Source organism: Anabrus simplex, chromosome 2 (genome assembly GCF_040414725.1).
Source record: "Anabrus simplex isolate iqAnaSimp1 chromosome 2, ASM4041472v1, whole genome shotgun sequence".
Lineage (NCBI taxonomy): Eukaryota > Metazoa > Arthropoda > Insecta > Orthoptera > Tettigoniidae > Anabrus > Anabrus simplex.
This window is the reverse complement of record NC_090266.1, coordinates 388,564,871-388,577,295: the sequence shown is the minus strand read 5'-3', so window position 1 is coordinate 388,577,295 and position 12,425 is coordinate 388,564,871. Positions and strand designations below refer to the sequence as shown.

Sequence of the window (12,425 nt, the reverse complement as noted above, 5' to 3'; positions counted from 1 at the left end):
AACTAATGTGCAATTCTTTATTTCAAAGTGCAATTTTCAAAGGAAATGTCATTTTCCAAAAATACACCATTTTCCTGTACTTCACTCGAAACAGTATTAAACTTCATTTTCTGAAAAATTATTATTATTATTTTTGAAAAATGCTATTATATATTAATAAAAAATTTTATGCAAGAATTGTTTTGCTACTGGCTTTACGTCGCACCGACACATATAGGTCTTATGGCGACTATGGGGCAGTAAAGGCCTAGGAGTTGGAAGGAAGCGGCCGTGGCCTTAATTAAGGTACAGCCCCAGCATTTGCCTGGTGTGAAAGTGGGAAACCACGGAAAACCATCTTCAGGGCTGCCGACAGTGGGATACGAACCCACTATCTCCCGGATGCAAGCTCACAGCCGCATGCCCCTAACCGCACGGCCAACTCACCCGGCTGTAAACAGATTAAGAAAGAAGAAAGAAAGATATGGAAGTTGTGGATCTACAAAAAGACTATAAAGAAACAAGGAAAATCAGGAAGAAATATATAGGAAGGAAGAACACTGATAAAATCAAATATGAACCGGAACTTTATACTCTTCTTAAGCCTACTAAACACAGGATGGAATACACTAATTAGCATTCTAGGACTTAATTAAAGTCGAGAAACTATTTCAAAAGCTAAGTTTACACAATCCTTAATTATTAAAGGTACATCCAAGTATTATTTATCGAAAATAGTGTATAGTAGTAAATATAATGAAATGAAGAGTTAACATGTTCTTAGTTGAAGTATATTTTGTATTTTAAAGCAAACTGAAGAAGTACCGGGCTCGATAGCTGCAGTCGCTTAAGTGCGGCCAGTATCCAGTATTCGGGAGATATTGGGCTCGAACCCCAATCTCGGCAGCCCTTAATATGGCTTTCCGTGGGGCTGTACCTCAATTAAGGCCACGGCCACTTCCTTCCCTGTCCCATCGTCGCCATAAGACCTATCTGTGTCGGTGCGACGTAAAGCCAATAGCAAAAAGAAAAACTGAAGAAGTACTGGGAGGACCGCAAAGCCCGAACAATCCCTTCAAAGAGACCTCGGCGCGGACTGACTAAAGTGATCCTATGTGGTCATAAAAGAAGAAGAAGAAGAAGAAGCGAAGAAGAGAAGAAGAAAAAGGAAACTGCATGCATTAATTATAATTGCAATAAATGAATACTCTCCCAGTCACGGATGACCAATTGAGAGAGAAGTGTATTAATTATTTCATTCATTCATGTCACAAGGTCTGTAAAACTTGTATATTTATTACAAATCATTCATAGTATTAGCCTATTTGTGAAAAGGAGTATTTATTGATAAATTTAGTTTATTTACATATGTATCGTTATTAAAATGTATTGTATTGCAGGGAGTACATTCTATATTACACCACTGATTGAAGATGAAATTGTAAAGAAACTGGTCAATTCTTACAAACTCTTCGCAGAATTTTCATAGAAATTATTTGTCTAGTTCCCCACACGTACGAACTCAAAACAGGAATTGTTTGCAAGAAAACAAATGGTCCATTGCACACATCTATAACTCATTCAGTTTGTGTTACCATTAAGGCGTTATGAAATCACCGATTGCTCTATTATATTGTTCCGTTTCACTATTCTCTTCAGATTTTTATAGCCCCTTTTAGGGAACCACTGTGTTAGTGTGCTTGTAATTATTAAACTGCCCATCACCTAGTTATCGCCTCACTCTATCCTCAACTCATGCGATGTGGTAATATGCAAAGTGGCCCCAAGTACACCATCAGTCAAACAATACTGCAATTGCTAGCATTATTGACATTAGCAGCCAATGCTGGAATCGCATATGTTACAGGCAGCGGACAGGCTCGCAGCTGGTAAATATTAATAAACAAATATTATTGATGCCATTGTAAACAAATATACACATCAATTCTAAAGAATTACCATGACACTTTAATTGGGATCCTACAAATATATGCTGACTTTTGTGGACCTAAATTAATAAAAAGCACACAGTCCAGTAGGTAATTTCAAAAGTCAAAAGTTTACAACATCAATGGTAAAGTCTTTGTAGTCCTGAATAATTGACGCTAATGTCTCTGTGCGAATTGATTAAAATTCCTTCAATTCTGGTATCAATAATGATATAGGTAGTTCCAAAGGAGCAAAGTTTAAGTAGCAAGGTTTCTCGAACTTTTAAAATAATTGACAAAGTTACATTCCCCTTCGCAGCATATTCAGTGAAAATATTTGATAAGTACTCCAGAGGTACCAACTCAAACCACGAATGCTTTGAAAGAAAATTAATGATCCAGTGAACACATCGATAAATCTGTATATGTATATAATCAGTTATAAAATACATACAGACTAAAGTTATCGCTGACACAAGGTGTAACGGTAGCGTGAATGCCTCTTACTCTGAGGCCCCGGGTTCGATTCCCAGCCAGGTCAGGCATAATTAGCTGTATCTGTGGGCTGGTTCAAGGTCCACTCAAGCTACGTGATTACAACTGAGGAGGTAATTGACGGTGAGATTTCTGGCCCGGTCTGGATAGCCAAGAATAACGGCCGAGAGGATTCGTCGTGCCGACCTCCCGACAGCTTGTAAACTTCAGGCCTTTCAGCTGAGCAGCGATCACTTGGTAAGCCCCTACGGGGCTATTGCAACATGGGGTTTGGTTTGGACTACAGTTGTATATACACTATGTGATCAAATGTATGCGGACACCCCCCAAAACATACGTTTTTCATCTTAGGTGCATTGTGCTGCCACCTGCTGCCAGGTACTCCATAGCAGCGACCTCAGTAGTCATTAGACATCGTGAGAGAGCAGAATGGGGCGCTCCGTGGAACTCACGGACTTCGAACGTGGTCAGGTGATAGGGTGTCACTTGTGTCAGAAGTCTATACGCGAGATTTCCACACACCTAAACATCCCTAGGTCAACTGTTTCTGATGTGATGGCGAAGTGGAAAAGTGAAGGGACACGTACAGCACGAAAGCGTACAGGCCGACCTCGTCTGTTGACTGACAGAGACCGCCAACAGCTGGAAGAGGGTCGTCAAGTGTAATAGGCAGGCATCTATCCAGACCATCACACAGGAATTCCAAACTGCATCAGGATCCACTCCAATTACTATGACAGTTGGGCGGGAGGTGAGAAAATTTGGATTTCATGGTCGGGCGGCTGCCCATAAGCCACACATCACGCAGGTCAATGCCTCGCTTGGTGTAAGGAGCGTAAGAATTGGACGATTGAACAGTGCTGGCAGTGTCGCACCGACACAGATAGGTCTTATGGCGACGATGGGATAGGAAAGGCCTAGGAGTTGGAAGGAAGCGGCCGTGACCTTAATCAAGGCACAGCCCCTGCATTTGCCTGGTGTGAAAATGGGAAACCACGGAAAACCATCTTCAGGGCAGTACACAGATCGGTAGACATCAAAGTATAACTCCGAGTTACAACTGCATTAAATATGGTTTGTAAGGATGTACTGCAATACCTGTTTTGATTGAATTCGAATATCGTATTAAACCTGTAAAGGGTGACTATTATACATAAGATATATCAATAGTCCAATTAGAATTTCCAATTACATTATAGGTGGTAACTTCGACTGATGAAGACAGGCTTACGTAGTACTAGTCGATTTATAGTATTTCTCTTAGTAACCATGTTATACAATAGAGACAAAACAACGTCTGCTGACCCTCCGAAGTTGAGCACACCGGAATATTCTTAGCGATTCTTCCATATCAAGGAGAGTTATAGGTATGTGACACCAAGGTGACTTTGGAACATATCACGGGCAATATATTTGGTACTTTAGAGCTATAATGTCACGTCCCAGTAATTAGAATTTCACGTAAAACGGGAAGTTCCGTCACTATGATTACGGTATCAACAGACACATAGCTTTTGTTTCCTTATCATCAAGAAGTCTGTCTTACCTCCAAGATGAACTGAATCATCAAATGCCACTCTGTATAACTCTAGGAAGCATTTAAATGGCAAACATCAATAGAAACTTTTTATTTACTTTATGTTTGATCAATTTTCCTATCTTTGGAGAGCGCGGTTAGCGTATCTGTACACAAACTGCATACAACTGGACGACTAAGGTTCGAATATTGTCCAATCCCAGGTTTCAATTTTCACCTGAGAAATCAGATGAGGAAGGACATTGAACCTTAAATCCCTGGACAGGGTATTTCCAATGATGCCAGAAATACTCAGGATCAGGAGAAGAAATCATCAATTATTTTAAGCTTTTGCTATTTGACACGCTATGTTTGATTATTTTATATTTTTTGTGATTTGCAAATGGAAAACTAGTATTTCAGTTTCATGGTTGTCACTGCACCTTCTCCAGTCTGTTGACATAGCCGATCACTGATCAATTGGGTATCCACATTTTTACATCAAGTGTGGAAAAATGTATACAAATAAGCCCCTAATATAAAATATTATTTCCTAGGAGTAAGTGTTGTCATTTGCTATTGAATGTTTAAAAATAGGAACTTGTCTGTAAATTCATCAGCCCGTGGCCGGTTAGATCCTCAAATAACACCAGCGAAGGTTTTGCAGCTGTAAAGAGACTGCAACTTTCGATAGCGGCGCTTTAGTAAGGCGTACTTGTAAAGATGAGTGAAGCGTTTTGCCTTGTCTTTCCTCACTGAACCTAAAGTGCTATTGCATCATGCATAGTATCTGAATAGTATCTTTCAAAGCATCCAGCGCACTAGTTGTGCTCTAAATCCCATTCCTCAGCACCGCCCGTACCTCAGCAGCTGTCCATATTTTCTCAACAACAAATTAGACTATGAGACTCGTACTTAACGTTGCGTTTTTCTGTGGCCTGTGGCATGAGACTGGCGCAAGAATATCGTATCTCTCGAGAACTACCGTAGCCACAATTGGGTTAGGAACTTATAATATCAAAGATAGGCCCTTATAATTCGAAACTAATTATTGAAAAAATTTTAAATTCAAATACAAAATAGACTGGCAAATTAGCTTGTAGATTTTTTGACAGATGGCATCGTAATGTGGTTTCCACTCTTACGAGGAATCCAAATAATTTGGATGTAACCCGTCATTTTTAAAAAGCCACATACATTGTTCGAGGTATGAAATGAAATCGCCTTGGTGAGAATTCTCTGACGTTATCACTCGGTATTACGCTTCCACCCTCCTCCTGCTCTCTAAAAACAAGCAACTAGAAATGGAAGACGACCGAACTCGGATAATAGTGATATTGAAGAAACGTATCTATGATCACGGTACTGAATGATAATGACGCTTATATTGGAGCACCACGTAAATTGGATGGTTCATACGAAACAGTTTAGGCAAAAATGCTGCCACCTAGTGGCATGAATACGAAGCTTGAGTTCGCACCGCTTCCTGGACTGCGTTTTGCTGCGGTACGAGCACGTGGTGTGTTACCAGTTGTATTCTTCTGTTTGTTTCTGTTCGTATTAATTTTGCACTGTGTCTACAGTATATTATTACGTACGGAGTACCTTTGATCTAAGTTATGTGCTATGTATAAAGTGCTAAAGGCATTTAAGTGTGTCAACATACGTGTTTATATTATCAACGTGGTGTGAGCATGGGAATTATGTCTGCAAATCCAATGTCCTTCTTCATAAATAGTTTGTAGTAGTACATCCGGAGACTGATATCAGCTACTATTCCTGAAAATATTATACACAAGGAGAATGTCTCAGCATCTTCTACTTCTCCTCTTCAAAATCATAGAGCCTCCATACCAGAAGCAGCACAACCCTACACGAAGGTGCAGGAAATTTCACCGCTGCATTTTAATATGGGAATGAAGAGCAGGAATAAGCAGACGCAGTAGCCTTGACTACCGCATCTTACAAGAATCAGCTGCTTTCAAGGCAAACATTGTACAACCAAAGGGAAAACTATTAGAGAATGGAAGCAGTGATTGGCTTTGTAATATAACCGTTCATCACCACGTCACTGACATGTTATGAGGTCCAGTTAAAAATATATGCCATTTTCTGCGACATTCTGCGACATATAGTGTCATAATGAACATTTTTCACCCAGTCCGGGACACGAATGGCACCGCGTCAGCTCGGAGAGTGGAGGTCTTGTTACGCGTACCGAGGGAAAAGGACCCATGTGCAGCGAGTCCTTGTAATAACTCTCTCACTTCGCAGACAGGGAAAAGAGATAGCACGCCGCGCGCAGGAGGATATTTAGGTCAGACGGCGCAGTTCATCACGGTGTGTTAACGTGAAAACTAGAAATTCTCAGTGATATCCCCGCAGATTCATTGGTGCCGACACAAAATCTTCACTAATTAACAACAACAACAACAATAATAATAATAATAACAATAAAAATAAAGGTTTGGATCCAACCTATGGAAATTTATGAGTATTACTCTTTTGAACCAGTGTATTTTATTTTAATCAAAGATACCGAAATATGAAAAACAACCTGTAACAATAAAGTTCGGTGAATGAAGTCAGAACGGTCAATCCGGTAACACTGGCGACACACAACGCTGCACCTGCGTAGCAGCAGGTTTTGACCACCTGCTCCCAACGTTGTTCAGTTGAGCATCGTATGTGTGCCGTGTAAGATTTCTTTAACACAGTGCGTGTTTGGTGCGGTGGTTCTTAAATGCGAGCAGGAACATGAACGACCAAAAAGATTAATGTACAGTTTTGTTTTAAGCTTGGCAAGAGACCGAAAGAAACCCATGCGATGCTGGCACGTGTTTATGAAGAAGTGTGTGTACGAGTGGTTCGCCCGTTTTCAAGGAGGCCGGGAAAGTGTTTCTGACAACACCCGTAGCGGAAGACCGGCGATCGCCCTCAGTGACGAAAACATTGAGAAGGTGAGGGCATCAATCACGAACGGTCGGCGATTAAGTGTACGCATGATAGTGGATTAACTGCAGATTAACCGTGAATCCGTGCGACAAATCGTTACCCAGAAGCTAGGGAAGAAAGAAACGTGTTCTCTTCTTGTGCCATATCACTTGACTGACGACCAGAAGCAGGCTCGTTTAGAGGCTTCACAGGATTTTGTCGAAACAGTGGATGCGAGACCAAATTTCTTGAACTGTATTGTCACTGAGGATGAAAACTGGTGTCTCAGATACGTCAGTTTAAGTTAGGAGGATCTACTCCTTTTTCCTAAAATGGACCTTCGCATGTTTAGATTAAAAGTTTAATTGTATTGTCTAGAAATTTCAAAACGGCATTTTACGTTCATGATTCTGTTTGTAATACAATAAATGCTTTTTTCATGTGAAACACTGTCAATATCATTAAGGTCTTAAGTTGTCCGACATACGTGATCTTACCTTCATATGCCGAAAGTAATGAAAACTGTAATTAAAATAAATCTTCAAAATGCGAGTTTAGTGTACACTTAGATAAACTGTACAATTTAATACATATTGTACTTTCATAGTATTTTTGTTAGTTGTTCATTTTTTGGGGTTTCACGAAGTCTCTAACGGCCTGTTCATTTCCTGTTCACAGTTGTTCCTGTTCTGCATCTTCAACTGGGGTCCAACCTTAACCCTGATGATATAGAAGAAGGGGACGATGTTTATTTTGAGTGTAAAGTACGCGCTAATCCCATCGCCTACAAAGTCGTCTGGAGGCACAATGTGAGTGAACCATGCATGTATAAAATATTCTTAGAATTTAACTGACCTGAATTTTGCTTAAAAAAACGCTACGAGTTCCGAGTGAACACTAGACATTTTCAGAATCGTACCAGCCAAACGTATACACCGATGATTTTTGTTTCCAGAAAAGTCAAGGCTTCCTATTGCGCTTTAAAGATCCCGAATCCTCTAGCTGCGTGGTGCATAGATCATAAGATTAAAGCCTCTTTTCTTTAACAGAGCTCTTTATGACTTTCTCAATGTCACTGTGAAATGTTGTTGATTTACTGCATTTTGCAGCAGCATAGCCTACTATTTGAAGGAATAAGTTACAAGCAACTTAAACCAAACGTTTCCTTCACACATGGTAGTAATAAGTAGCTGTTTCATTCGAATAATATTATAGATCCAAGTTCAAACTTGAGAACTTTTAACACGCACCCCATGGTACAAGTACGGTATCAGAGCCTCATAATTCTATTCAAGGTCTAAGTGACTCTCTGTGGTAGCTCATGTTAATTGCTTCCGTCCATTGCCCACATGATATTCCACTTTTATTGCTTACCCGAGAGTTGCCTTTCTTCCAATGAGAAAAGAACATTACTTCTTTTTCTTTAGATGCCAGAAATGTCCACTTTATGAAAGAATCTTTACAAGGCAATTTTCATACAGAGTTTAGGAGATGTTCAGTTTGCTCTTCGTTGAGGTGAAACTGCTGGAGACAGTGATTAATTTCAGTTTGAAGCTCTCTGGTCGCTCCTATGTTTCGTTCCTTCCAATCATCAGTCTGTTGCGTATATGTTGAACGAAGGCTTCCAATTGCCTTTTAAAGATCTCAAGTCCTATTAGGCTGCGTGGTGCATATATCGTGAAGAATATAGCATCATTTAGATCTCTTTATGACTTTCTCAATGTCACTGTAAAATTTTCTGTCAGGTTTCTACGGAGTGGACACTGGAACTGATATCCAGCTGTGGCCAAATGCACTCATTGAGTGTATTTAACCTCTGATCAGATATGATAAGTGGTGAGATAACCAGTTGGTTTAAATTATTCAATTTTTCATTTTCTATGACAACAGAGTAACAGAATTTATTTTACCTTGAAAAGTCAGGTGAAGGTAATTTATGGTCTCATATGAGGAAATGCATGTAGATTTGTTTCCGTCTAGAGTATTAACAAAAGTAGGGCTCAACTGACCCTTAAGAAAGTAAATTGTTTTACTCATACTATTATTTATTTGGAGCTCAATTTTTGCTACGGAAGTTATGGTGAGATCTGCAAGGTGCTCGTCGGTAGTTTCATTCTTGAGGAGACGAGTCAGATCATCTGCAAGCGCACGTACTGTCAAATTTTCTGCATCTGAGAGTAGCATATATCCGTATTGCTGGGAAATTTATTTCTCACTTAATTCTCTCAGAACGTAGTCTGCTGGTAAAATGAACATTATAGGAGAAAAGGGAGCATCTTACGCCAAGCTTCCCTTAACAGAAATAGTGCCTGCTCTGGTTGTCATATTTATCTGTATGCTGGTTAAATTATCAGTCACCGAGCTCGATAGCTGCAGTCGTTTAAGTGCGGCCAGTATCCAGTATTCGGGAGATAGTAGGTTCAAATCCCACTGTCGGCAGCCCTGAAAATGGTTTTCCGTGGTTTCCTATTTTCACACCAGGCAAATGCTGGGGCTGTACCTTAATTAAGGCCACGACCGCTTCCTTCCCACTCCTAGCCCTTTCCTGTCCCATCGTCGCCATAAGACCTATCTGTGTCGGTGCGACGTAAAGCAACTAGCAAAAAAAAATTATCAGTCAATAGATTTACGACCAGTGTACTAATTTGAGTTGATATAGGAATGGTGCTATGTGCTCGCTCTATATTCTCATGTTGTATGTTGTCGAATGCCTTACATTTATTGAGAAATACAATACAGCAATCGTTGTTCTTAATTGAGGGTCTCAATGGAATAAGGGCCCATCCCAACCGACGGTCGAATTTCACTTATGTACAAAAAAGGTTATCTTAGAGCCATCTGCTGTCAGATATAAAGCTATTTTTGTGTAGAACGCACGTGCCAAATTTAATTTACGTATGCGCTTCACATCTGAAATTGTGTAAAATCTAACAAAACCTTTTTTCTTAAAACTTAATCTGGTTGGGATGGGCTCATATTTCACTGAGCCCCTCAATTTTAGCGACCTTTATACATCAATTTATAATGGGTGTATTAGTGAAAGTCCCTGGACAGGATCTGAAACCATTTTGGTTGGGAATTTCAACAGATTTTCTAAGGATTTTGTCTATCACACGTTCGGCGATCACTGGTCTCCAAATCTTGATAGCCCCCCTTTAGGGATTGAATCAGTCCTAGCCAGCGTGAAACCTGTAGGGACAAAGCGTAGGTAGCCGCGAAGGAACTGGTTTCATAGGCGACAAGTTCCTTTATGTCCTTTAGCCGTATGACGACCTCTCTAGAAGCGGAATCGAGTTGGATTCCGCGACATGCGTTAACAATCTCATCCTTTGAAATAATAACAAATTCTTCTTCGGAAGTGTCGTCGTCCACTTCTCTGCGTATATCTCCTCCATGTATATTCCATCACCAGCAATACTCATTAGAAACCTGTAATGGTTAGAAACGTCGAAAACACTCAACTCACATTCTACTAAAGGCATGAGAGACATTATTTTGCTTACCACATTTATACAGTTGTAGTGGTACTTTTCTTTTACTAATCTCTTTTGGGCTTTTAAACCTTCTATAGGTCAACCTATCGGGGTTAAGTTTCCTAGTTGGTGCTGTTTTTAATACTTTACTGTTGGGTAATAGTGGACATCATAGCGGTTTACAGCATTCTAGGGAAAGGAGTAATAACTACTTACAGCGTCATCAAACTCGCAGTCATTAGGTAAGTTTGTCGTCACCAGCCTTTCAAATATTTCTCCAAATTGCCTACATTGCGTGATGACGTCAGGCTTAAAGTATGAATAACTTACATTATCTGAAAGGTTAGAGGCCTCTGGTTCATTTTCAGTATTTGGTTGAATAGGCGTTGAAATTTGATGGATTCGCTTGATGTCGTTTCAGTACGAGTCTGGATGTGAAGTAATATATCCATTATAAATGGCTGTATAAAAGACGCTAAAATTGAGGGGCTCAGTGGAATAAGGTCCCATCCCAACCAGACCAAGTTTTAAGAAAAACAATTTTTGTTACATTTAAAAAAAAACACGCACATAAACTGCAATTTTCAGTCTCTCATGTATGTCATCTTGACTCCGTATTGTTAGCACTGAACTGGTGCTTGTTGTTGTATTAGATGTGCTTTGTATGTTATTAAAATATCTTGACTGTGTGAAATGAATGTATCCTCCTTGTGCTGAAATTCTTATGGCATGTCAGACATTCTGCACTTGGTGCAGAATTTGCTTTTGAAGCTGCATGTCCACATCAATTTTAAAGTATGTAGGGATCAATAAAATTCATGATTGAAATTATTCCTTATCGGAGTCCGGCCCCGCGGTGTAGGAGGCAACGCGTCCGCCTGTCATCCGGCCGGGTCAGGGGTTTTAATTGTAAATTATTAATATCCCTGGCCTGGGGACTGGGAGTTAGTGTCGTCCTTAATGTTCCTTTCCTCACATTCAACACTTTACTCTTCCGCCATTTAAATAATACACACAGTTTCCTCACATATGGCGCAAGTAGGGGCAAAAGATCTTCATAGGTCGACGCCCCGAACAAATAGCAAAAAAATCCTTATCGGATAAACACTCAAGTTTTAGAGTATCATGGGATAAAGTGAAAAAATAATTAACTTTGACAATAAATGTAAATAACATGTATTAAGTTTGAATGTTCCATATAAACCATACACAGCTGTGTTACTGGTCTCTGAAACACTACAAATACAGTCAAACGACAAAATCATCTAAATCAACCAACGTATAAAACACAGGAGTCGAAAAATCTGGAGAAATATTTTAAAAAGGAGACCAAATGACACTGATGACATCAAATTTTGAACTTCACAGAAACATAAAAGAATCCAGTACAAGAAAACCATATACCACATATATTTCTCCTTTCTTCTTGTAAATAACTATAAAGAACACAAGTACCTTGATGTCAAACTGTTATACGGGTGCATGATTTCATTACGTCATTACTTGGGAGGTAAAGTGACGTTAGACTTGGTAAAGCCACATGTTAGTAATGTTAAATTACATACCTACATGAACGTATCTCACCAATTTAATTTCGTGCGGCTATTTCTAGCCGAGTGCAGCCCTTGTAAGGCACACCCTCCGATGAGGGTGGGCGGCATCTGCCATGTGTAGGTAACTGCGTGTTAATGTGGTGGGGAATAGTGTTATGTGTGGTGTGTGAGTTGCAGGGATGTTGGGGACAGCACAAATATCCAGCCCCCGGGCACTGGAATTAACCAATGAAGGTTAAAATCTCCGACACGGCCGGAAATCGAACCCGGGACCCTCTGAACCGAAGGCCAGTACGCTGACCATTCAGCCAAGGAGTCGGAGCGTATCTCAGTGAACCTACAGAACTACCTAAAAACAACGTACAGAATAGAATAAACTTTACCGAGCTCGATAGCTGCAGTCGCTTAAGTGCGGTCAGTATCCAGTATTCGGGAGACAGTAGGTTCGAACCCCACTGTCGGCAACCCTGAAAATGGTTTTCCGTGGTTTCCCATGTTCGCACCAGGCAAATGCTAGGGCTGTACCTTAATTAAGGCCACGGCGGCT

The 12,425-nt window shown here is 40.2% G+C and overlaps 1 protein-coding gene across 1 annotated transcript in view; it reads left to right on the top strand.

The window, feature by feature from the left end:
* Positions 1-12,425, top strand: part of LOC136863558 (nephrin) — a 1,173,968-nt gene that overhangs the window by 818,716 nt on the left and 342,827 nt on the right. The window contains exon 7 of the mRNA XM_068225991.1: positions 7,531-7,661. Coding sequence (XP_068082092.1) covers positions 7,531-7,661 — 131 coding nt within the window. The remainder of the gene's footprint in view (positions 1-7,530; positions 7,662-12,425) is intronic.